Source organism: Pterocles gutturalis, unplaced genomic scaffold, assembly GCF_000699245.1.
Source record: "Pterocles gutturalis isolate BGI_N339 unplaced genomic scaffold, ASM69924v1 scaffold49962, whole genome shotgun sequence".
Lineage (NCBI taxonomy): Eukaryota > Metazoa > Chordata > Aves > Pterocliformes > Pteroclidae > Pterocles > Pterocles gutturalis.
This window is the reverse complement of record NW_010114669.1, coordinates 4,837-32,144: the sequence shown is the minus strand read 5'-3', so window position 1 is coordinate 32,144 and position 27,308 is coordinate 4,837. Positions and strand designations below refer to the sequence as shown.

General features: G+C 39.4%; 1 protein-coding gene across 1 annotated transcript in view; it reads right to left on the bottom strand.

Moving 5' to 3' along the window:
• Positions 1-4,682: 4,682 nt before the first annotated feature.
• The window catches only part of SOGA3 (SOGA family member 3), a 27,247-nt gene continuing 4,621 nt past the window's right edge, over positions 4,683-27,308 (bottom strand). The window contains exons 4-7 of the mRNA XM_010074890.1: positions 8,114-8,185; positions 6,291-7,457; positions 5,363-5,377; positions 4,683-4,811 (exon numbers count right to left, since the gene is read on the bottom strand). Coding sequence (XP_010073192.1) covers positions 4,683-4,811; positions 5,363-5,377; positions 6,291-7,457; positions 8,114-8,185 — 1,383 coding nt within the window. The remainder of the gene's footprint in view (positions 4,812-5,362; positions 5,378-6,290; positions 7,458-8,113; positions 8,186-27,308) is intronic.

The window sequence follows — 27,308 nt, the reverse complement described above, 5'->3', positions numbered from 1 at the left end:
GATTTTATATATATATATATATATATATAGTGCATATTCTAGTTAATAGTCTGCGCTCAAGATCATTTTAGAGCATCTTCAGTTCTGCTGTACTAGCTTGGTTATGGCACACCCATTTGCTATGTCCACATCAATTTGGTAAAAAGAAGGAAGAACAGCACTGCTACCACCGCAGTCAATCCAACCGCATCAGACTCCTGAATGATGTACACCTCGATAATCCTGGCAAACCACATCTCAGGAGTGGGTATATAAATCAGGCAATGGGCAGAAGGGAATACAAATTCCTTCTCCTCTTACTATTGCCCACTTCTGCAATAGTGGACTTACGGGAGAAATAAAAAAATAAAGTAAAAAAAAAAAACTTAGGGAAGAAATAGAGCCAACAAATTGTTGTGTTGTGTTATGTCACTTCTCTCACTTCTCCAAGGTTAATTTGGAAATTGGTGGCAGATACTTTAGATGCTGACTTTAAATAGAGCCACTGCAATTTTCCCCATAGGCGACCGCATGTGTAATGGCAAAAGCTGGGTTTGAGTATCACTTCCCCTGGCATTAAATCAGAGACAGAAATGTAAGCCAATGGGAATTACGTCCCTGATACTGATGCCTTTAGAAGTCTCCTACTCACCTATCAAATTCTGGGGCTATTAAGGGGAAGGGCATCTAGTATCCTAAAGCTCTGTTTGTTTTCGTAAACAACTCCCGAAGTTCATGTGCAGTTCATCTCTTTTTATAACACATATTTAGACAGTCATGTTTTTGGCAATTTTCTACTTTCCAACTGCCAGGCATATTTCTGCACTATAGCACCTGCTCTCTTTTAGTTTTGATTCTGAAGCACTGGTGACATGTGTCAGCAGACACTTACTCTGTCTCTAACTGGAGATTCAGGCATGGATATTTTCAGTTGAAAGAAATATCTCTGATGCTAAAGAAGATGATCATTCTAGTATCAGGGGAATTTTTCAGTAACAATAAAGAAAATAATTTAGAGGCATTTTGTCAAGGCATTCAGAGCTGACTCTGAATAGGAAACAAATTTAATTGAATTTATCTGCTTGCATTAAACGAAAAATGCATCTGTTTTCTAAATGACATAAAAATTGATTGGAGTTACTGCTGATTTACACAAGTGTAAAAATGTCAGAACTACATCTATAGATGCAAGATCTTTTCTTTCTGAAAGAACAGGGAATGAATTCCCTGGGAATACAGGAAACAGAAATTTAATCTTTCAGAAAAATGTAAAATTAAGGCAATCTCGGGGTTCAAATTCAATGACATGATTGACAGAATGTTAATATTTTGCCAGAATATTCCAAAATGGGAACTGTGAATCTGCAATTGGTTTAAGTGAGATTTGAACTGAAAGGTAACCTGACACATCCGGCTTGTTGCCACATACAAGCAAAATCTTGTATTCTTCTTCTTATTGCTCTTCAGAATTAGATTTTATGCGGCAGACAGAAGCTAGTGAATCAGCAGTGTTCTGTCTGGCTCTGCCCTGCCTGATTCCTCTAGAGGATGTGGACGTCTTCAGCTGCATTTACTCACTCACCTGTGAGGTAGACTTTGCCCACCAGGCTGGTAACTGAGTGGGGAGAATCTGCTTCCTTTCTTGGCAAGTATAATCATTGCATTTCTTTGTGAGACCCTTATTTAAGTTTAGCAAGACATAGAACACTTATTTCTTTGGGTAGATGTTATCTTCTGGCTATGGATAGATGTCCATACCAATTTTATTAGCTTTCTCAGCAGCTTTTAAAATAGTGAAAAATGAAGGGCTGTGAACTTTTGTGCAATATTTGGTGCAAAACAGATAAGCAGCTCCAATCATTCACTTCAAGCTCAGTGCAGAAGGACATGAAAAACACATCTCACTTCTCACTGAGATTTGTACTCTGTACTGAGGTTTGCAGGGGTCCTCACTGTTCTCGTTGCTCATCACAGATTCATAGACAGTGGGGAGCTTCTAAAACGATTTTGTATGCTTTGGTATGCTTTAATTTCAGATTGTAGCCTGTGCGATAGCTCCCTAAATGTCCCAAAAGGTCTCAGCTTTCATTTGCTTTGTTGACGAATTAGGAAGAGGAAAGCTCCAGCTACATGCAAGAAAAAACACCATGAGAAATCAATGGGGTTATAATTGCTAGTCCTATGCAGGGGGTATCTCCACCTTTCTTAAAAGGTTCATCATCACATTTTCTGATTTCTGAGAAAGCAGCAAATCCTTCCCAATTACTTCCAAGATGTATACCATGTATGAATTCAGTGTATTCAACTTTCCTACTACTTCACAGTAGTACTGTTACTGATACACTCAGTGTAAATCAAACCCTCTCTACTTATCTTTATTATATACAAGGCTGAGAAAGGTATAAAGAAGTGTGGGTTAAAAATCTGAAAGCCCAGAACTTTAGATCAGATTTAAGTATGATTTTTTCTCTTTATGGGAGAGTAAACCAGTAACATTTAACAAAACCCAAATGATCTTTTCTTCCCCGAGGAAGAGACCAAAACAGAAAGAAACTCAAAAAAGTCAGTCCTGTGCTAAGATTTGATACGACAAGTTTAAGCCTCAAATTGCTATACTTTAATGTCCAAATTGCAAATCAATGAGGAAAAAAAAAACTTTCTCAAGCAGTTGCTGAAAAATTTATTACAGCAGTTGCTGAGAGACAAGCAGCAAAAGGGCCTTTTCCCAGTGATTTGAGAACAACCTTTACAGTTATAGAAATTCACTGTGAAGGGATTATATGTGTGATAAAATCTTGCCATAATAGTTTCTAATAGGTGGAACTTAACTTTTAGGCAACTGAGCATAAATTATAGTAGCTTAGAAACTCCTCAAAATTACTTCGGGCCTTACTTTCTCTTTAATCAGAACACCAGGCAAGGCTATCTATTATTCTCACATATACTGAGTCCAGCACAGAGCCACAAAGATGATGAAGGGAATGGAGTATCTCCCGTACGAGGAAAGGCTGAGGGAGCTGGGTCTCTTCAGCCTGGAAAAGAGGAGACTGAGGGGTGACCTAATTAATGTTTATAAATATGTAAAGGATGAGTGTCAGGAGGATGGAGCCAGGCTCTTCTCTGTGACATCCAGTGATAGGACAAGGGGCAATGGGTACAAACTGGAGGTTCCACTTGAATATGAGAAAAAACTTCTTTACAGTGGGGGTGACAGAGCACTGGAACAGGCTGCCCAGAGAGGTTGTGGAGTCTCCTTCTCTGGAGACATTCAAAGCCCGCCTGGATGCGTTCCTGTGTGATCTGATCTAGGTGTTCCTGCTCTGGCAGGGGGCTTGGACTAGATGACCTTTTGAGGTCCCTTCCAATCTCTAACATTCTGTGGTTCTCTGATTCTGTGAAACACTGAATATTGTGAATTTACTATTTTTTTTTCATTTTCATAAAATAAATTTTATTGCCTAACCTCTACTTTCCTTTGAGGGGTTTCCCTCAAAACGGTGTCTCTCTACTACTTCAGGTAGCAGAGCACAACCCAGGCACAAAGATGAACCATTCTCACTGGGGAATGGGTTAAGTAAACAGAGTGCTAACATGATAAATCAAAGGGAATCCTTATTGCCAGGTAGAAAAACAGCTGCTTTATTTATTACCACTATTTATTACTAGACTTTTTTATCATGGCATCTGCACAAAATAATTTCATTAGTACACTTACTCGTAAATGATCACCTTTGGAGAATTCACATTTGTGGTTCCAAAATAGGATGAATAAAACAGAAAAGAAAACAGAGCTGCACTGGGCATTTCAGATTAGGTTTTCATAGTGGGAGATCTACTGTTTGTAGGAACTGTCTGTGTTCAGTGTGATAGATCATGAGACGCCTGCACTCTCAGTGCAGCCTCTCATAACCAAGACAGGGATATTCAATGACTGTTGATGCACACCTACATACGCAAGCTTGCTTCACCTATGGTCACTCGCCTCCAATGGCATGGTTAGACAGGGGTCACTCAGCAAGCCAAGAGTTACCATGTTCATTCAAAACTCATCCTGAAACCTGGAGAGAGAATCCAGAGCCCTGGCAGCTACAGACTGGAAAATGTTATCTGACAAACTAGGTTGTCAGGAAAAGAAATTTGACATCAGACAAGGTGACTAGCATCACTCTCTTAGTTCAAGTCAGACTGTGCGTGGCCATTTTTCTAGAGCACAGAGAGAATACAGTCAGCCTACATGTCTCAGAAGACTCCTCACCTACTTTGATACCTCCTCCTTGTGCATCTCATTCTCAGGGCTCCAGCTTCTTGACATGTTTCCAGATACAGTGCTCTCTATACTAACCATTCTGATTTTGTCCCCTCCGTGGTGTCTACTCTACATAATACAGTGCTGAAAGACATTATCATCACAATCATGAAAAATATACAGAAGCTGTGATGTACAATTGCAGAAGAGACATCGAATGTGGTTTTACTATTCATACGTGGCTAGAATACAAATTATTTTTCTGGAAGTGGGAAGAGGAAAGGAACAGACTCTTCACACCCATGCATGTTTCTGGTTTGCTTCTGATTTGGTGCAAATTAATGAATATTAAATTGGTTCCAGTCACTTGGGAAATTTTTATTCAAAAATAAAACCAGATGAAGTGAAAAATTTTCTGTTTGCTTACCTGGAGCACCATGGTGAGCAGGTTTCCTATTCAACTGGGTGACTTTTTGGTATGTTTTTTGCAGTTTTTTTGGTTTTGTTTAGGTTTTGGCAAACAAGCAGTCTTCAGTGTTTTTACAGCAGTGGCTATTACAGAAACTATGTCTCTTGCACTTCTTATCTTGGAGGGTGGACAAAAAAAAACAAACTGAAAATAATACTACAATGAACAGTAAATGATGAATGGATTACAGTACAAAAAACAGTGTAAAAAGGAAGACAAGTTTAAATATTGTTGTGTATGAAAGAGATGAAAATAATACAAGGATGAGAATAAGTAAAATGATAGGCTGGAACATCTGGGAAAGTAAATACAAAGACAAAGAAAACAGTCAATTAATGGAATAGCGAGTCCAAAGTTTCAACAAAATAAATAGTGAATCAGACTATGCTTGTGGAGGGACCAAGTGCCCATCTCCCATTGACTTCAGTAGGAGTTCTGCATGGTCAAGCCCCAAAATGCCCAATTTAACTATTACTGCTATTTGTTTAGAGAAAATACTAATTGGTTTGCTTTAAATTTGTATAGGCCCATGCAGTGCTCTGCCTTCAAGCTAATGGGAGCTCTACAAGCTCAGAGCTATTGCTAGATCAGAAAGTGAGCATGCTAAATGTCGTTTCTGTTTGATTTCATGCAATACATGTATAGTAATTGATTAGCTTTAAACTCACTGCGTCTGTGACTTTCTGATACAAGGAAACAAAAGACTAATTAGTCGGCATAGGAATAAGAAATAATAGCTTCCAGCTTCACCCAGTAACTACTTTGACTATAAACTAGCAGGACAGCACAAAGCAAATTAACACAGCAAGAGACTTAATAAAACATTGGATAATACCATGAGCAATAACAAGATTTGCCAACTATAGGACTGCATGATAAGATAAGGGTAGGTATTTTTCATTTTTCATGGCAAAAGACCTTGAGTCAGCACAGAATTTGCTTCCCAAAGCCTCTCTGGAACAATTCTGCATAAAAACAAGCTACAGAAAAAGATGCTAGTCACTGCTGCATGTAAGCAGTGACCCATCAGCCTTCAACAAGATACAATCAATTACAGCAGTTCCAATATCCACACTACCATGTGGCTCTGTGAATCTGTAAAGTAGATTTGCATAGTTTATTTTTATCTGTGGTTTGTCATACTCTCTATAATTTCAGAAATTTAATGTTTCCTTCAGTTTAAAACTAATAAGGCTTTCTTTTTATTCATTTAACAGGAACCCAACCATTAAGAAAACAATCATGTTAATTTATGTGCCAAAAATGCTGGCTGCACTGCCTTTACTGGTGATGAAGGCACAACTCTAGCAAATCCAGTTGCAAACCCAGAAAAGAGTAATATCGTCCACCTCCTAGAACATAATTCTTTTAATTTCAAGGAGACCAGACTTATTCACTGTTCACAAAACACCCCATTGGTAGAACAAGTTTTCATATGGCCCGATGAGGATAAAAAGTAATTTAAGAAATAGTGATTTTTGTCCACTGTCTAAAATAAAGAATTTTGATGTGCCATACATTGAATTTGAGGCTTAATTCACTTGGCAGAGCCTTTTTACCTGTAGGCCGTAATAAGTAAAAGTCTACCTGACTCACTGACAAAGGTTCATCTGCACTTCGATCATCCGAAGACTTTGGAACTTCGAGTCTGTCGATGAAAGCCTGGAGCTCTTTCCTGAAGGCCTTCATCTGTGCGTTGATCCGGTAAAGAAGCTCATGCTCACGTATCCTGCTTCCGTCGTCTTCCTCATCCATCAGTCCAAAGAGGTCCCCATTAGCTACATAAATTCTCGCCTCAGTTATGATGGTGCTTGTGTCAGAAATTAAGCGATCTATTGTCTTGCCCAGCCGCTCAGCTTCAGAGCGAATGTCCTTCATCTGCTGCCTGTCAGTGAAGCTTTTCTGCCACCCAGATGATGTTGGATAAAAAGACCTTGTGGGTGTCAGGCACCGAATGTTACGCACCTCTTCAGAGTCACTTTCCCCACCAATAGGGCCTTCTCTTTTTCGGTGAGGGGGGCGGGAATCATCATCACTCTCTTTCTTTCCTGCATCACTTTCTGCATCACTGTCTCTGGGACTGCCACGGATGCCAAGATGAGAGGCCAAGTCATAGCGTTGCATGTTGGACATTAAGACTCTGTTCTCATACTGGAGTTGCATGACTTTGCCACTCAGCTCATTGATCTGCATTCGTGCAGCTTTTAGCTCCTCCTGTAACGCTTCTGTCTTGGCATTATCATGGTGCCTAGAGCTCTCATGGGCCCCAGACTTGTACTTGTATTTGTTCAGCTCAGCTGTTATGCGCTTGTTTTGTTCTTCCAAATCAGCTACATTTCTCCTCAGCAACTCTGTTTCATCTTCTACTAGCTGCAAATGTTGTCGTAGTTCTGACAGGGATTCACTCTGCTCTCCCAGGAGCGGGTTAGCAGTCCCTGAGAAATCATCTCCTCTTAAATCATCAAGCTCTGCTTTCAGTCCTCTATTTTCTACTTCTAGTTCCACTATTTTCCTCCCAAGAATGTTTGCTTCCTCCTCCACAAGTCTCAATCGAAGCTTGAGTTCAGCTTCTCTTGTGGTAGGTGGCCCACCTGCTTCACCTTTTGGCAAGGGACTGTCCAAATCCCCATAAAACGATCTGTATTTTTGCAGCTCATGTTCAAATCTGTCTTTCTCTTTATCAATTTTAGCCATTTTCTTCCTCATCAAGGCTGCTTCTTCCTTGACAAACTGTAGCTGGCATTTCAGGTCTTCATTGTCCTCCTTAGAAAAAGAAAAAAGTAGTATTTGAAGAAACTTGATGCAAAACAGGAGACCTCCAGCGAATGGTCTTAAATTACAAGATTAACAATCAAAGGTACATAGCTTTAGATATTAAGAGGTTTTCCTGCAAACATTTTTTCACCAATCAATAAATTAAAGAGAGGGAAATAAATGCTTAAATTTAAAAGAGGGGAAAAGACTTAAAAGAGGGAAAAAGACTATTTTACTTGCAACAGAAGTTTGCACAGTCCCCAGAAAATACATTGTGGGGGTGGAGGGCTTGTAAAAAATCCTTATGTTTTCCAGGCTTGTAACACTGTAATAGACTTCACTGTTCAAAAATCCTCAAGTCAGCATACAAAGGTCCTATAATCTCATTTCACTGGTGCTCCCATTTATTTATTTTGCCTAAAATATAGAGTATGTGAAAGCTGGTGGGTTCTGTTGCAGCGCCAGCGGTTTGTTTAGGTGGTCCTTGACACAGTGTTTTCTGACTGCAGAACTGGGACAAGAGCTCTCCATTTCACAGCATATAGGAAAACAAAGAGCAAAGCAAACAAGCAAGCAAAGTGCAAATCTACAAATCATGTATATTATTTCCATAGCGTCCCTGAAGCCTCCACAGGAGAATGCAGGCTACTGTTACTACAACATACCTCTGCTGGTGTCTGCTGTGACTTTTTTTCTGATTTTGGTAGGTCTTTGCTCCCTCTTCTCTTCAGTGATTGCTGCAACAACAACAAAATGACATGCACTTAATATTCCACTAAAGAGGTATATAATTCAGTCACTCTTTTTAAAACATAGCAAGTCAATGCAACTATAAAGGAATTAATGTCTCGTATTCCTTGAGATTCCTTGAGATACAGAGGGGAGACACAGTTGCCCAGAAATGACACAGCAATGTTATACAAGTATTAGTTTAATCAGTCTGTTACCTTTTCTATTCAACACATTTTAAGATTAGTGCATAATGTATGTTTAGAACATGACAAGAGAAGTAAGAAAGCAGATATCCCAAGTGGTAATTTACAGTTGGGAAAGCCGAGGCAAGCAGTGAAACCCAGCTTGCCTGTTTGATATTAACCCTAATGGGGCCAAGGCACTTAGAGATGTGTCTAGCCAGACATGCAGCCTTAGCCTTTGTGGTTGGCAAGCTACATAAAACAGTGTCACTGAGATCCCATCAGCTGAGTTGAGTGTACATCTACAAGGACACCTTTCTCTGTGTCCCACCCCCAGGCTTTGAGCTTGCAGTATACTGCAGTCAGACCTCTGTAGGTGTACACTATGGACAAACTCTCTGCAGGCGAGCTCACGCATAGATCTGGTCACTAGGTTTGTTCTGTTTTCACAACTTATTCAAGTAAATACAATTTAAAACTGCTTGGACTACAAAGTCCTTGTGAGACACAGAGCATATTAGCTTAAGAACAGCACCACACAAACACACGTAGGCACCACCATATCAGCAAGCTTCTCTGGTGTCTTCTCATCTGCTATGTGGCCAAAGTGAGTAGAAAAGAAGCTCCTGCTTTTAGAGCAGGATGCATTGGGATTGAAGCCTACTAGCATACCCAGCAAAAATCTTGTAATTGCTGACAGTAGAAAGTTTGTTAGTAGGCAAGCCGTAGCAGGGGAAAACAACCACAACCATCCCACTGTCAACACTCAATACAGATCACCAAGAAAACAGTAGGGGAGAGGAAAGTGAGTGAGAGCATATGTTAATACATAACATCCCACTTGCAGCTGTTCCCAGTTTTTATGTTCTCCAGGTAAAATGCAGGCCCTGAGGCAGGGCAGTGATAAAACCAACGCCATCTCCCTTTGAGATTATTCTCTGGTAGAAGCATTCTTTGTGCCACTGAGAAACATGCATTTCCCTGCACCAGCCAGGGCAGAATCCAGCTGTACCTAAAAGCCATCCAGTTGCACACAGTGGGAACTAAAATATGTTCATAATCTTCAAGGAACAGAGTATAGTGGGCAACTATGCTGTACATAACAATCCTGTGCTCTATTTGCCTGCAGGTACCAATTGTTCTCTTTCTTCTGCAGATCATGCCCATAACAAATACTAAGCTCGTGGACTGCTCACTCCAAATGAAAAAGTCAACGTCACAGAAATGGCTAACATAAAACTGAACAGCCACAAGAGATTACTTCTCTTGAGGCTTTTTGCTCAAATTTACCATAGAATCGTGTAAGAACTAAGAAAAAAGACCTTAGATTCAGAGTCAGAACTAAGATTTACAGATGGGTCCCCCAAGAACCAGAATTTAAATTTTTATGTCTCTTGCAGAAAGGTTGATCATTAGCTGTGATAGTGAGGTAGCTAGATAGCCGTGACGACTGACAGGCTTCTAAAGGAATCCAGAAAAGACACAAAAAATAGTTCAATTAACTCACTTTAGGATCCAGTCTACAAACAAAATTATTCTTCTCCAGTGTCACCCATCAGTTATCCTATTGCAGAAATGGTACACGCATGTAAAGGTTTTTTGGTTTTCTTTTTGAATTAGCAGACTTATAGTGTTAAACTTCCAGAGGAGGAGCTTCCTTCCCTTTACTATTAATTATACCAGTATGTATTATCACTTTGAAAAACCCTTTTCAATTCAGTTAGCACTGCAAACTTCTCCTTCCTCGAGATTCTTGCCAATATCACCCACTGATAAAATAACTAAGGGATAGTTAAACTATACTTCTGCTTGATTATCTAAATGCCTTCTATTCACCCTGCCAAGCTCAGCATCTCTCCAGATATAAAAAAGTTCTGAAATGCTGAGCTGCAACTTCTTGTGTACCCTACAACTTTTCAGAAAGCAGGAGATATATGAAGTTTCCTCTGCCAAAAAAAAAAAAAAAAAAAAAGGCAAAAAGCAAAACTACAGAGAGCAAAAAGTATTTTTCTAGGTTTGACAAAAACCAAAAAATCTGTTTTTCTCCTTTCTCTCTATATCTTTTGTGTTCCCTTTTGGTAGTCAGGATAGCAAGATTTTAATTACAACAATAGTTGTGGCTATGTAATGACTAGGTGCTACTTTCTATCCTGCTCTACTCAAATTACAATAAACCATCCACAGAGCTTGTGTTATTCACCACTGAAATGATGGTGTTTAGCAGCAAAATTTCATAGCAGAAAGCAATGAAGAACATGCATAACTGAATTAGCAGGATGACTTGGGTAAGTGGATTAGGCCCAGCTGGAAATGGTATGATGTCTTTTATTGTGAAAAACATATTCTGATCACTAGAGGTTAAGATCTCACTTGCACGTCTCAGCTGACAGATGACATCTGCAAAATCACAGTGCCCCATAACCTCATGTTAGGTCACTGAGGCAATACTCATACTGAACAAAGAATGCCACATATCAAGCACTATATTCTGCTATAAATAATAAATTTTTGAGAGTTTTTCCAGAGGTAGATTTCACAATTTACAGTGTCTACTCTTGCTATCATTCCCCTCAGGCCTTGTACCAGTCTACTCTTACAATCCAATTTTCAACATTAAATAATTTATTGCCGCTAATAAAAAGAAATTCATCAAAGCAAAACAAAAAAAGGAAAAAAAAAAGTTCAAATAAACATACGGCAAAACCAAAACCAGCAACCTAGACTCCTGCAAGTGAATATTCATATTATCCATGCGACTGGACACTATCAAAATTGTCAGTATGTTGCTTGTTTTGACATACTAACAAATGTTAGACAGGGTGAGTGAGTGATTCAGCTACCTTCATGTACAAAATACCTTTTTTCGAAATTTTTTGTGTTAGATCACCTTTTAATATAATTCAGCACTTGTTGATCCTTTTCCCATGTCACAGTCTACCATGAAGCATACTGTAACGCCACTAAAAGCCACCTCTGCTGTTTTTTCAACTGCAGCAAAAAAATCTGCCCCTCATACTCTAGAACTGGCTTTGAGAGTTTGTTGTGAAGGATAATTTGAGGGTTCAGACAGTTTTTCTGCTATATAATTTTAAAAATCACATTCAGTTCCTTCTAATTATTATGAGTCAAAAAAGACAAAGGTAAAGTAAGAAATAGATGACTGCTTTTGCACTATCTGATCAGTAATGCTTACTAGACAGCGCTACGGTTTTAATAACCTTGAATCAAGTTACCCATCTGCCAGAGAAAAGAATGAGCAAAAAATGCACATAATACTGTTTCTACAATGGGGAGTTTGCTAAACTGCTCAAGTACTAATGAAATATTTCAACTGCACTGGGGATAAGAAGACCAGTAACGGGGGCATGTATCATTATATTGTATAATCTCTGCCTTCTTCTGAAAGACTAGGAGGTAAAACCGGGTTTGATGTGAACATTCTAGCATTCACTGTAGCCACCAGACATGGGGCTTCATGTGTGTTCTGGCAATGTTGAGAAGTTTCCACCCTCTAGATAAGATCACAGATGATGCTGGTATTATATACACACCAGATAACATGCAACGGGCAATTCTGATGTGCTGTTCAGCAGCACCAGTCCTCCAGTGACCTTCACTGGAGTTCATCCAATGTCTTGCTGGAGATGCTAAGTACTTCTCAAGACCAGATGGTATAATCCCTCTCTTGCCAGCGCTAAACTGCAAGCCAAATGTGCAGTCCCAACATCACCTGTGACGCTCAGTGCTTCTCAGGTGTAAAAAGACCTGAAATCTACTCTGAGAGTAACACAATGCGGAAATAATAGCATCACACTCCACTGAGTAGGAAAGCTGTAAAATGAACTCAGATTCTCAGTACCTGATTCTAAGCTACAGTAAATCACTCAGCAATTAATAAAGAAGCCCTAGCAAAACATACCAAGATTTTTCAAGATGCTTAGGTTTGATTATTTCAAGCCTGATCGAGGGGTTTTATGACCTAAAAATCAATGTAGGCAACCACAGGAGGAATTCCTGACACATAAAGGAATTTAGGGGTGCACAGAGGCCCCATAGCAGCCCTTATCCCTCCTCCCAGAGCAGGCTAAGGCAAAGGGTGTGCAGCTTCTTGAATCTCCACAGCTGCAACCAAATCTCATCTGCACAGAACTGTACCGTACACGGTTTCAGTTAGCTGCCTCTCAAGTGCTGTGACAGGTCTGCAGAGCTTTCAAAAATCAGAGCAAACCTAACACCATCTTTACAGTCCTTGAAAAGTCACTGAATATTGAACAACTTTTAGGCTGCACAAACTTGCCTCTGTCTGGCACAGAGTGACTATGACCAGGGAAATGGAAATCTGCCCTAAGACTCTCTCTGCATTTTCCCTTCAGTCAATATGGTTGATTAGCTCATGGAGCTGGATCAAAACAAATGTAAGACAGAATTTTTAGTTTACTGCCACCAACTCTAATTCAATGTATTAGAATATGTAGTAAAAATTAAATGGACACCATCCATTTTGACAAATTGAAAATGCGTATTGTCCTCAAAAAAAAAAAATCTTTGTTTTTAAAATGTCTCATTTATTTTGCAACCCATTTGCCAGCAACAAACTCAAGACACTGCCTTTATCTGTCACTGGCACAAGTATACAGAATGATACAACCTTTTACTCCTTCCATTCCTCTTCAAGGGCAGAAGGAGTCCTGAGTATTTCAGTATTCTATTGCTTGCAAAATTAAGGCAGGAAAGAAAAAGCAGGGGATAAGTGAAACACAAAGAAACACAGCACCCCTGTCCATGAAGCAAACACTAAGCATATCCCTACTAGGTCTAGCACTTTTCATATTAAACCCAGCATATTTGAAAACACTGCTGAAGAATGATACAAAATGAAAGCAATCTTTATTACTTCACAATGGGGAGAAAAATAATTCTTATGCAGTCTTTTGAATGTCTTTGTACTGCAGAAGAGAAAAGACAAGCTGCCCTCCAATATTTGTATTATTTCATTTGCATTAATTTAGGAGTTATTTCAGTTATCATTTTCAGATCCTTTACCATTACTCATTTGCCAATTAAATAAGAAAAACAATAAAGGAGAGAAAAAGATACACATTTTAACTTTATCTAGAGAAAACTTTTGCATTTTGAATTAAAACCACACTGCTAGAGCAAATAATCATAACTGTGCAGTATAACTAGGTAAAAGTATTCTTTCCAATGCATAAAATGAAGCAGCACATTTCTGCTTCCATTACATTTGCTTCCTTCTTTTTCTTATTTGAAAAAAATACTGAGCAGTAGAAGATGAAAGCTGCCTTTTCAAGGCTCTCCATATGTCCTGGTCAAATAGCTGGCCAAACTCTGATACTTTGCTTTCGGTGATTACACACTCCTTCATCCACAAGGATATCATAAAATAGTGGAAGCAACTTCTCTGAAGAGGAAGAGGTCTCCTGACATTTGAACCTTTCAAAAGATAGAAGAGCTAGTCATGGTTAGCTCCCCAGCACTATCCAAGCAGGTCTCTTTATGGATGCAGAAATCACACTCAGCTTACACTCAGCTCCCTAATCCTGAAATGCAAAAGCAAATCTCAGCACACCATGAATATTTTTGAGTGAAACTGCAGCAATAAGGTATTTTGTTGTATAGTGATGCTAGATAAACCTGTTTCCTAGGGCTTCTTAAGTTGGTCTTTATTTCTCAGCTCAGCTATTTGTCTTTTTTGTGAGGAGAGTCAGTCTTTTTGTCAGGGTTTGCACAATGCCTAGTAAAATGCACTGTCCCAGCTTTTATCTGGGACTGCCAGTATGACAGACAGGATGTCAACGTAGTTCAAAACACCATCACACAACAACAGCAATTATCACAGTCACAGATGTGGATATGGCAATTATAAATTAAATACATAGGACATTTTGCCCAATCTAAATTTCTTTCTCACACCTGTTATCACATGCAGACTTTTTCAGAGCAATATTTCAGAAGAGATTTCAAAGAAATTTTCATGAGAACAGGAAAATGCAAGCAACCAGATTAGGTTCATTGCCTTGGTTACAAAAATGCATATATATAAACCAAAGTGTAGTTAATATATCCCAACAAAAAAGGTTAGTCTGAAAATGAAAAGTAATGAGAAGGAAAAAAAGAATGATTCTGCACATAATGTGCACTTCTACACTGCTCGCTGGAAATTTATACAGAAGCCAGCTCTGCAATGTTGTGGGTTGATCACACATGTACATTTGAGTTCAAACTCATTTCATACTGAAGAGTTGTATTAAATGCACAGATAGCTCTTTCAGTCCCTCACCTGGATTCACAGGGGAGGATGGCATCAAGAACATGCACATCTGTGCATATTCTCATCCACAGCAGAGAAAGGCGCTTTGCAGCTTGCCCTACAAGACTGTGCACCTTGGAAAACACCTCCAGTTATGGGGACATATCACCAGAAAATCATATTTTAGAGTTCATTTGAAAGCATGCAAAAATTTACGGTTAATTCATGTAGGAAAAATTCTGAAATCTGCACTTGGTCTAGAAGCCTGAGCAGTGAGCACAAGATTTTCTGTTAACAGGGGAAAGAAATCCACCTCTCGTATGTCAGCAATCACCACTCTGTCCTCTGACTATAAGGAGGGGTCTTCTGTTACTCTTCCTTTCTTCTTTTGTCTGTGTTTACTTAGGAAAGTTCTATTGTAAATACAGCCATTTGTAAATTGGCTGAAAAATATTTTCCAATAATACAACATATGGGGAAGTTTAAACAATGTTTGGGAACTTAGGTTATTGAAAACAGACGATCAGACTCTGTAGTGCTCTGAAGTGATGCTAGTGTGATCCTGCCACAAATTAAATCTAAGTTTTAATCAAAATTTTGTTAAGCAGCTCATGTAAAGAAGGTGCTCTGGAAAAATAAACCATGGAGGCTAGAAATTAAAATGGAAGGAAGACATTTGAGCAGTTTGGACATCCTCCTACCTTTCTCAATCTGTTACCAGTTTGCTTTCCCATAAGCCTGCACCCAGTGCTTTTCCTGGTATTGTGATCATGCAAAGATGGAGATGAAGGGAAGGGGAATATAGCAGCACTGACTGGAGCAGAGTGTCCAGTGGCTTCACTAACTACAAAAGGCTCACAAGACCTGTGACTGATCCCCATGTCTTGTCCTCCTAAATGAAACTTGCTCAGGTTCTTAAGGGAAATGCTTATTCCCAGCGAGGGAAGGGGCCGCGGCTCTTAGGCTGGCTTAAAACCTTCATGTAAACATTGACTTAAGACTGTTACTTAAAGGTTCCCTTTGCTAGAAATGTGAAAATCTCATTCTGACATGCAGTTTGACAGCCTTCACCTCATTATAAATATTTGATCACTGGGATGCATTTTTAACTAGCTGTCAAGAAACAATCTGGCTCTTCTGCATTTAGCATAAATGTCACTGAACCAGGAAATCACCCGCAAATTAATGCCACAGCAGTCCTAATGGGATTATGCAAGAATCAATTATTGATCCTACAGTAATTAACATTTTTTGCCACTTCCTGGAAAAAACATAAAATAATATTGGTAAAGACTGCAGATGAAGTAAAGGTTGGAAAAGTGTTTAATACTGAAAAGGACAATCACTGATACAAACCTTGGTGCAACCAAGTAATATCTGTTTTAATATGACTAAATATGAAGATACATATGTAAGAACAAGGAGTGAAAGTTATGCTAAGACAACAGGACAACAGCCTAGAAAATAGAGTTCTCTTGAAAAGCCACATCTCTAAAAAAGACTACAGGATCATGGAGGATAATCAGCTGAAATAATATCCAAGTGTAATTTTGTGACCAAAAGGCTTAATTTAGTCCTAGGTTGTAGATGTCAAAACTGAGGATCACTGTGCAATAACTAGAAAAAGATGTGCCTCTCCACAGAATCAAACCACCCTCAGACAAGTGGAATGAATCCCTTCCAAGTAGTGCCTATCTTACTCCTTTGAGGGACCCCAAATTCCTAACTTAGGTTAAATGCTTAATTTTTAGATGGCTAGATTGTATCAACCCTAAGCATGCAGAATTAAAAAAAATAACAACAAACCAACACCAAAGCATTGATGCTGGAGTCTTGAACTTAGTGTAGTAGTAAAAATGTATGTTTCCTGGCTGGTAACTACCTTTCAGAAAATTCAGATGACTGTTCCTGGGGCAGTTCAGGAAGAGTTGTGGTAGACTGTTCTCAGCTGTCAATTTTTAACACGGACCAGCACCCTTTTCTGAAAAGTAGGCATCAATTTAAATAAAATACTTGGAGGTATTTTATGACCCATGTTATTCGGGAGGCCAGACTGGTTGATCATATTATAAAGTTGTGGCCTCATAGTTTCTGCACAGATGAAAGCTGACCAAAGTTTGGGAACTCAGCAACAATACTCCTAGAAGCACACTACAAGGAAAATTAACCTTTGAGTGTATCTATGTGTACCATCAAGGCAAAGTTCTAGTTCAAAACTCTTTCTAGGGCACTGTTACTGCTGCTTCTAATTAATCATATAAGATCTAAACTGCTAGCATCTGTGAAAAGTAAAATAAAGCAGCAAGGCCTGTAACGTAAAACAGCCTTGGTAATTAGGCCAGTTGGATGTCATCATCAGTCATGCTTTACAGGGATATAGAAGCTTCTCATTACACACAACACTGATGGAAACAGATGCATGGCAAATACCTTCTAAGTGCAAGTACTCATCTGTGACCTAAGCAAAGAGCTTGGTTATTATCCTAACCCGGATTCATTGCTGAGATAGCCAAAGTCAATTAAAACAACTAAGACAAAGCAAAACAGAATTGACATCCACAGGTCTCATTCTACACATCTCAATACATGCTGTTGTTAATACTAGCAATCGGAAAAAAAAAATCACATAATATGTCCAAACATCTCAGCAGACATAAACACTTCAAAAAAGCACGCCCACACATACAAAAGTTTAATCCAGCGCCTTTTACTTCAAAATAAGAAGTGCAGTGCTTAGAATTCTTAAATATTGAGTGTTATCAAAACCTGAATCTGCTAAACTGCAAGGGGTTGTATTTCTTGATATTATGAACATTGTGGTAAGTGAAAAATAAACCTCCAGGCTGTAGGGAACAAACATCAAAAGCCTTCTTGTTCCTGGCTAGTATTGATTCCACACAATTCAGAAGAGCAGCTGGGCTGATCCCAGAGCCCAGCACACCCTACAGCTGGGTGTTGTCCCTGTCAAGTGACTCATCTCCATTCAATATGCAGTGACATAGACCATCGAATACGGCTATAAATGTGTGCAAATGAGAGGGTCTAAATGAAGAAGGTGACTCAAAACATGCCATTCTGCTCTCCTAGTGTAGTACCTATAGAGCAGTTCAGAGGTAGAGCACAACTAGCACACCGGCAGTCAACGAAGAATCAGCTGGCTGCCTTACACAATTACATAGTCTCTGCTCCTGTCCAGCCTGGCCACAGAAGCCATTTGTCAGGCAGTATTCCCCACCACTGTATCATGTATAATATTTCCGTTGTTGTATTTGTTCTTCATACGTCACTTTCCTTACTGCATGTGAGGTATCTGCTTGATAGGAGGTTTAGTACTTTGCACAGACACACACACACACGCACAGCCGTATTGCACAGAACACAACTAGTTGCACAGAACACCATGCATATCGGTGCAGCAGGAAAAAATGCCCTGCTTGATAGCATGTACCTGCCTCTGACCTCCTGCTCTCTCACTGTGTTTTGTCTGAGAAGACAGACAGATGTCAAGCTCCAGAACAGCTTTCTGTACTACGACAGGAGAAGGTTCTCCTTCCTCACACTGGCAGCCAACACAGCTCAGCCAACACAGGACAGCGCTTACCTCCATGGTGCTACTTTCTGCTTACTCTCCTAAAACCAGGACAAGCTACCTAAGGTTGTGAGGTTCTGCCAAAGAGCCATCACCAACACAGGCACCTGAAAGATGCACTGGGAAATCCTATGTGCAGAATAACTAATAAATCTACCAGGCTACAGAGTGCCCTTGTTTTTCAACTGTAGACTGTCCAGCAGCACCAGAGAATGTAAACACTGAAAATCATTTCATGTTTGCAGAAGAGCCCAATTTAAGACTATGAGAAAGATAGCTCTGAAGTCAGCAGTGAGCACGTGTACTAAAGAGAAGCAAAGCTACGGTAATTTTCCTTTCAAATCTGAAATAAGCTCAGCTTTGGCCTGAATCAGGACATTGCAAATGCTCTGTTTTGCCAAGTGTTTCTCTGAAGGGACTGGTGCACTTAAGCAGTGGACTGAACACAGTGGTATAAGGGGCAGAAATCATGTATGACTATTATTCATCAAAGCCCTAGTGAGACCTCCAGGAAGATTATGACATTTGGTGCATATTGATTCCACACAAAAACATGTATCTAGACCTCAGCACTTAGAAAATTTCTCTGTTCTGCCTCAATAAAGCCTTGCGGCTGACAGAAAGCAATTTTGCAATGTCATCTGGATTTCCTCTGCGTCTAGAGAATCCTGGCCTACCTCTATGCTCCCATTCATGCTTCTGTAGCAGTACAGAGATTGAATTTGTTCTCTCCACCATGCAATCTCTTTCTTTAAGAAACTAAGGCAATAATACACAGTGTCATACAAAAAAATTCATGAGACCTGCCAAAAGTTACAAAATGGGCATAAACAAAAAGTAGTTGGAATTTTAAAAGCATAATATATTATTTAAAAAAACTTAACGCAAAACAAGAGAACCAGTGCATTATGTACTGTCTGTGCATACAACTATGGACACAACTGTGAAAGGTAGCATGACAGCTATCAAAAAGCCAGCTAAAGCAGGGAGCTAATTTTTACACTTTTAAGCTACCTGGCAACTTTTTATTTAATTTGAGCAATTGAGTTGGCATCTCTGTGTCTAAATTACGTATTTGGACACTTGAATGTCTGTTTGATCATTTGAGTAAAGAAATACTGAAACTGGGAAGTGCAAAAAGAAAAACTTGTCTTCTCTGATTGAGGACCATTACAGAATCCAAAAATCTTTGTCTTTTAGTAGAAAAGAAGTTCTCAGGCTTACAAACAGTACAGTGCCAACAAATGAACAGGAGATGACTGAATATAAACCAAGCAACACCGGATTTCCCAAACTTTCCCCCATTTGTTAACGTAGTATCATACTTGAGGACCTTATTGACGATAGTAGCAAGATCGCCCACTTCAGTCATGGGATATAAAAGGCCTTCTTTCTGCTTTACATCTCAGGGAAGTCATACACTAAAGTCCGTAGCAACAGAGATACTTCTTTGCCAGCTGTCACACTATGAGTTCATGCTCACAAACCATTTTCCCTGGTAACCAGTTACCATCCACCACCTGAGCCACAGATACTGCACTGTCCATTACTCCCACAGACAATTGGGCATGCCAGTTGTGTTGGCTTTGTCACCACTGGTGACTGCCCCTTGACAGTAACTCTCAGCAGTAGGAATTCACATGACAGCAATGGGCTGGACTTGCTATTGGTGTCTCATTTGCCATCTCATCTGGCTCCATATCAAGTCAGAGACCTTTTGCCTAGTTTTTTTCACTAGTAAATTAAATGGCCAGGGACTGTTCTCAGGACCTGATGCCAACTGTCACTCCACAATTCAGTCTCTTTTCAACTAAAATGACAATATAGCTACACTTCCTGACAGCTTCTTTCAAAACAAACAGGACCACATCCAAACAGTCAATCAGGCATGAGCTCTGACCCAGGCTAGACCCCAATTCATGCCCAAGCATGAAGCAGTGGTAGCTGACCCAGACCAAAACCATCCAAAGGATCTGCTAGCAATCGCTTATCTGTGTGTGGGCCTTTCCTTAGCCTCTTTTACTTTGCAAAAATAGCTTTTGACTAATGGAAGCAATTCTGTAGCAAAGAACAATTTTGAGAAGAATGATCAAAGCAAAAAAAGGGTCTCAGGTGCTGACTTGAGACCAGGACATAGGGACTCATGTACTTCCTCTAACATAGAGATTCTCTGTGTTTGGAAGCTCTGCTCTTATTCTGTGCTTCTGTTCTGGTTAGGCTTTTTTAAGATGGTCATTACTTTTTTTTCTTTAAAATAGAGCTTATTGCAAAGAGACTCTGACTTTATCTGGAGACTGTATGTAGTATCAATAACAACTTTGACAAGACTACTTGGAAATCTAAAGCTATTGATACCCATCACAGAAATGAAGGAAAACAAAATAACATCCTGCCACAAGGAAGGAACTCCCATGCATCCATCAAACCAGAGTAGCAGCATTACGTTTCCAGGTTCAAAAGAACTGATCAAACTTAACTTTATTTTGTGATAGCTAAATTATTTTCTGTTTTGAAGATATTCCAGATACATTATTTTTCCACTACAAATGCTACTCTTTCATTATTACCTCCTCACCAGCAGGCAAATCTGCCACTCCTTTTACATATCCTTGCAAATTTTAAGACAAGTCAATAGGAATCCACAAAGCGACACAACAGCTGTGCTCTCTGAAAAAAACTTCCCTTAAGGCATCTTCACTCACAAAACCTCTTCACAGTTAGATATTTACGGATTTTTATCCTTTTGAAATCATTCACTATTTATTACATATGTTTTGGAGCTATATTTTTATTGACTATTAGCCTATTTATTTTCATTGTTGATAAACTGTCTTGAAGCAAAAGGCTCATGTGAATTGCTGATGGATGATACACAATTGAAATGTTATTTTATGAGGTTTAAGTGTAAACGACTTCTTTTTTTTCTGTTTATGGCATGACATTTTCAGAGTTACTATAACAGATTTTGTTAACAGAAATTAATTTCTTTCTCCATTATGATTCTTTTCTTGGAAACTAAACTGAAGTAAACTCTGCCTATCCTGCTCACTGTGAAATCGCAGTTTGCTCTGAGCAAAGATGTCAGAGTCATACCCTCACAGATGATGAATAACGTCCCTGCTGAGTGCTGTTTCTAAAGGAACAAAATATTTGGGCAGGATACCAAAGGTAACAGAATTTCACATAAGCAAGTCTGATGGAGGTGACTGGGGGTTCTGCATCTGCAGGGATATAGCACGTACAGAAACACTGAGTCATGCTTGGAGTCAGAGGACTTTTTTGCTTTTTCCTCTGTAAACTCAGGCAGAGACTTGTTTCTCATGTCTTTTTTAAAAAGCCTCCTCATTATCCTGCTGTTCTTTTCACCACAGCAACTTGAATTTTCATGAGGCAACAAACTGAGATTCCAGATCACGAAAACCCCTTACTTTTAGTAGAAGTGTTACTGATAGACTTGGTATTTAGGTCCTCCAAAAGACCCAGGAAGGAACTGGGCTTGTGAGACTTACTACATCCTCCCCTGCTGCCATCTGGTGCCAGGAGCACGTAAATTACTGTAACTCTTCAAAGAGTACTGCTTACTACACCGATCCTGTGAAGCTGATCAGCTACATCAGCAGGCATACTAGCATCCCATCTCTCTCTACCTTGCCCCTACTCCCTCCATTACCAGCTATTTGAAATGAGGCTCAAACTCTGAAGAGAAATGAAAACATGAGGTGCCACTAGGAAGTGTTTGAGAGACAGTATGATGCAGGAGGCTCAAACTTTCACCTTTAAAGCAGTAGAGCCAAGTATCCATCTGCCGACTTGTGTGCATTCAGCACAGGAAACAAACAGAAGCCAGAAATCCATGCACAGTTACAGAGCTGTGACCTAACTGGGATCGCAGAGACATGATGGATAGCTCACATGTGTGGAGTGCAGCCATGGATCGATGCAAAATCCAAAGGTAAGGAAGAAGGGTGGTTGGTGTCCTACACGAACGAGCAGTTCAATTGCACGTAGCATTGCCTTGTAATGGGTGATGAGACAGCTGTGAGCTATGGGTAAGAATCAGAGGACAGAGGAACATGAGTGGGATCATTTGGGGTTTCTTCTACAGACCATCTGATGAATAAGAGGAAATAGATGAAGCATTTTCAGACAACTAGAAGAAGTCACATAATTTCTGCAATGGATTGAAGACAATTTTTGCCACAGGCGATAAACAAGCCAGCTGTGGGAATCACTCTGATGGACCTCTTGCCAATAAGGAAGCATTGGTCAGGGGTTCGATGGCCAATGGTTGCACTGGCAGCCCTGACTGTGAGATGGTGAAGTTTAAGGTCCTCAGAGAAGTGACCAAGACAAGAGCAGACGAGAAAGTTTTGATTCTGAAGGCATTCAAAAATGTAATGCTACTGTCGGATGTGATTGCCTTGCCTACTGGAAATGCTGCAAACCACCACCCAACATGAGACCTGTTTCCAGTTCCTTACAACCTCATCACATTTTAGATGTTGCAGATTTTCCATGCCAAGAATCTGTCTCAGCATAAATTATCACCATTGTTAATATTTTGGAAAATTTCTGCAAAAGTATTCAGCTCTTTCCAAGAAGAGAATATCCTGGTTTACTCATATTTAAATTATTGTAACAAGTGTTCTTTTGAGAAGTTCCATTATGCCTGTGCTCTGGAACATTTTTGTGTCTCTACATGATATATACCTCATACTTCTCCAATTAATCCAAATCATGACTGGCCAAACTGTAACCTTTCAGAAATCTCCTATTCCTATACATTAGCAGGTAATTATTTCTTGGAGTTTACTGGTTTAAATTGATGAAAATTCTGTATTTACAAACTACCACATCCTCTTCCGCCCCAACTATCAATCCAAACATTTTCTCCAGCTGACAGATTATGTTCTAATTCCGGGACAGAAGGCAAAGCCTAACTAGTCCTGCAATTGTTGCTCTATGAGGGTCTAGACAAAGCTGAGGCTAGGCATTGGAACCAGAGACCTTTTCTCCCAGTGCTCACAGTGATATAGTTGCACAGTGAAAGATCCTCCACTTCTCTGTCCAGATGCAAAAGTGAAGAGCTAAGGCTTGGAAACAAGGAAAGGAACACAACAAACCAAGGAAGCTGACAGATTTGTATGAGGGGGTGGAAGAATCAGACAAAAAGGACAAATTGCGCAGAAGAAAGAAGCTGTAACTAAGATAATATACCTGGAGTAGAATAAGAGGAAAATTAACTGGAATAGACTTGAAATCCAGAGAGGAGATTGGACACTCATTAAAAGTTGGAAGGATGCAAGGAAGGAGGAAACGGGACGGAAAAGAACAAGACTGGGATTTAGGAATCAGAAGAAACAGCCACTACTACAAGACACAATTAAAAAAAAAAAAAAAAAGGAAAAAGAAAACAGGAAAATTTAAAACAGACACAGGATCAAGACTGAGAGAAAACCTGGAGAATCTGAGATTTTGTGAGCTATAGGAGAAAGACTCAAAATAAGTGGTGGTGGTTAAACGCCAGGAGAAGGGCTTAAAGAGAGAAAAGGAGAGACACTGGATTTTTACCAAAGAGACACAATAGGCAAGCTGTTATTGGTGATAAAGGGGACTGGGATGGGATCATCCCTCAACAGTTCTTTTCACAGCTCTCCAGTTTTGGGGGTTTTTTTTGTTTGTTTGATAGTATTTTTTTTTTAACATCAGCTTTTGTTGTGAATTTTCCAGCTGCACTCCTGATTTTTGTGCAGCCTGAGCACACAGAGATGTACGGAGAGCTAATCTGTGCATAAACATGGTAGGAAAAGGTTGCAAGAGTAAGCAGAAAAGTGTAAGTACTTTCCCGTGGTCCCTCAGGAGGTTAATATCAAAATCAGGAACAGAATTCAGATTCCTCCTCCCAGCTCCAGTTCCCCAGACCCTGCTGCCTTCTTCCATTTCCACTCAGTGTACAAAACAGACTGACTGACAAGCCAGGTACCACTCCAGCAAAACACAGACTCATATACAGAGGCATAAACTCCTCTGCCTGCAGTCTGAACTAACGGGACAAAAGACATCTCTGGTTCACATGCAGTGTAGCTGTGGTCATTGCAAGCTTGTACCTGAGGTAATAACCTATGCTTAGAAGACGAAAATGGCAGCTTGACAACATCACCTTAATGCGGCTATAAGAACTGAGCTGTCTTGCATCTGCCCAGCTTGGAGCACTAGCAGAATGATCAATTTCTATCCAGAAAGACATCCATCTCTGAAAAACACTGTGCCTCTTGCAATTACATATCTGCACTGCAGTGAGGATTTGTAAAACTCAGGGTTCATTATATTTGTCATATTTTCCCCCTACTTCATCTGCCTCACAACAAACCATCTAAAGCATGGCTAACTGGGCATTTCCTACATGGCTACAGCAAATGAATGAATTCTTAGTTCATACTATCATAATGAAAAGCTCTACATGAGTTAACTAGACTTTAATAAATTACTACCAAAAAAATAATGAACATTAATTAATTAATTAACAACTTATTAACAAGTCTTTTTAATATCTGAAAAAAATACATCCAGGTACAGTTGGTTTCTCTTTCTCCAGGAAAGAATTTCTCTACTTTGTTTTCAGCTTCCTCAAAAGCATTACAATTAATAATGACAAATAATAAAGAGGAAATCAGCAACAGTTGCTACAAATAAATTCCAAGAACTGACAATGCAGATTAAAAATCTGGTGTTTCCCTGTGGATGTATGCAGGAACAACACTAAATGAAATAGCTGCAGGTTGGGAGACTGAAAGTAAAAGTAACTGATAGAGAATGTATGCTTTTCTGGAACACCTTCCCAACCCTGGATGCTTGCAAGCTGCTTCTGCTGCCATCAACAACCACTTCCATTTGTCATGGAATATATCATAATTATTTTTTTTCAAAAGCTCTAAACCAAAAAATCAAACAGCAACTACCTCTCTATATTAATGGACAAGTACATTCACAAGTCTGTATTCACCCAAATGTTCACTGGAGAACTCTAGATTTGCCTCTACACAAACACATCTGCTAGTATTTACCTTTTATACATGTTTCCAGTCAAGTCTACCATGCTTTTTCAAAAAATATAGAATCTATGCCGAGAGAACTTTGGCTTTGGTCCTGCTCTAAAGACTACCTAAAAAAAATTATGTTTCTGCCTCCAACATTTTCTATTAATCTTTTAACTGTTCTCTGCTGTCTCACACTGTTCATTATAAAAAGAAAACAAATTTCCCATGGCAGTTATACACAAATAGATTTTAAGAAAAATTGAAAGGTTTGTGTTTATGCAGTACATTTGATGACATAAAACTACAGAAATCAGCCATTACGTACTCTGAGCACTGTTATTATGCTGTAAAATAAAAATGCTTCACTGTCTTTGGAGATTAACTCTCCCACTAATTCTAAATTCAATAAAGTGAAGATCACAATTCAGACAAGAGGTCTTGACTCTCTATTCCTATGTATACTGAATAGAACTCCCTTAAGCAGGAGGTTCCATTGGTTATAATGGCTGTACTGAAATGAGAAAGGGTTGTAAACCCCTGAAACTAGAGGAAATAACTCACACGCAAACGAAAAATTACCATTATGACTATCTGACAATGACATTTAAGAGGCATGAATCCTCCAATTGCCAGAGAAGAAGAGAAGGTACTTATCACAGAAGAATTCTAATGCACTTCAGACTGCTTTGGGTTGTTTTCATGGTTGTTTCATGTTAACGTTTTCATAGCTTCTTCACAGATCCTAAATTTCAAATCTGTAAGAACTAGTATTCTTCACCACCATCCTTCTATTGGTCCCCCAAGGCATGGCATGCTTGCCAAGCACATAGCAGTTTCGCTGCACTTCAAACTTTCTTTTCTCTGACTTGCATCTCCTCAACCATCCTTCAACTTCCCCCATGCGGTGCTGAAAGTCCTAGCCTGAAAAGCAGCCTTCTCCCACTGAAAGGGACTCAGCAGCCTGTTTGAAATATATACATGAAAACTCCTGCTTAATTATGATGATGCATGTAACAACTGGGCATGGCAGTTCTCCTCTAAAGTTCTGTGTAAAGATGTATTTCTGACTCTGTCCATTCCACCTCTACTCTGGTATAATGTCTTACTGCATCTTTCTGTTTTAGCTCAGTGCCCCCATTCTGTGCCAGTGGGAATCATCCATCTGTTTCAGCTTCATGAAAATAGTATTCTGTAGAAGAGCCCCAAGCTTAAACATGACACTCTCCTTTCTTTTGGAGTCTCCAGTATCCTTCCACTGATACCAAGAGCAAAGACAGAAAGGGGTAAACACCGAAGTCACAGAAAGAAGTGAAGAGCAGTATGAGAGAAACAGAACCATAGTTCAGCATAGTGGGCCAGAGGGAAGAATCAGGACAAGGAGAAAGCGACTACTGATGACAGAGATTAAAAAGTCTATTTATTGGGTTAATTTCCTGTAGGTACACGGCTCCCAAAGAACATAAATTCTTAAATTGCCACTACACTTCATTGCAATCTGAAGTTGCATAACATAACAAGAAGCAAGGCAAAAGAAGCTTACTGTGGTATAACCTGTCACAGGGCAGGAGGAAAGGATCCAGAAATGGGAAGCAACAAGAAAGTGGAGTCTGAATGGACAAGAATAATGAAAAGTTTGGAGTAAAACCAAACTTAACAACAAGTTGAAAGGAGAATTACAGAAAGATCATGCTCTCATAAAGAAGATGGTCCCAGAAACTGGGTTGTATTTGGTGGCAGAAACCATAGTGAAAACAGAAGACAGTATCAGGCAGAGGAGAGGGAAGCTGAATAAGGCTCAGATTTCATGCCCTTTTCAAATCTGCAATTATGTAGAAAACCAGTAGGAAGTGGCAAAAACCACCTGTTTATCCTCTACTAACATGTCTGAAATTCAATTCCTGTAAGGAAAACATATGAATATTTTTAATACTACATCACTTAAAGGAAGCACTTGTAGTTCCTAAATATACTATAACTTATCACATAACTGAAAATTTCCTGCCTTTCTTAACAACTGAAATACATCTCTTCTGCTTCATACAAGATGAA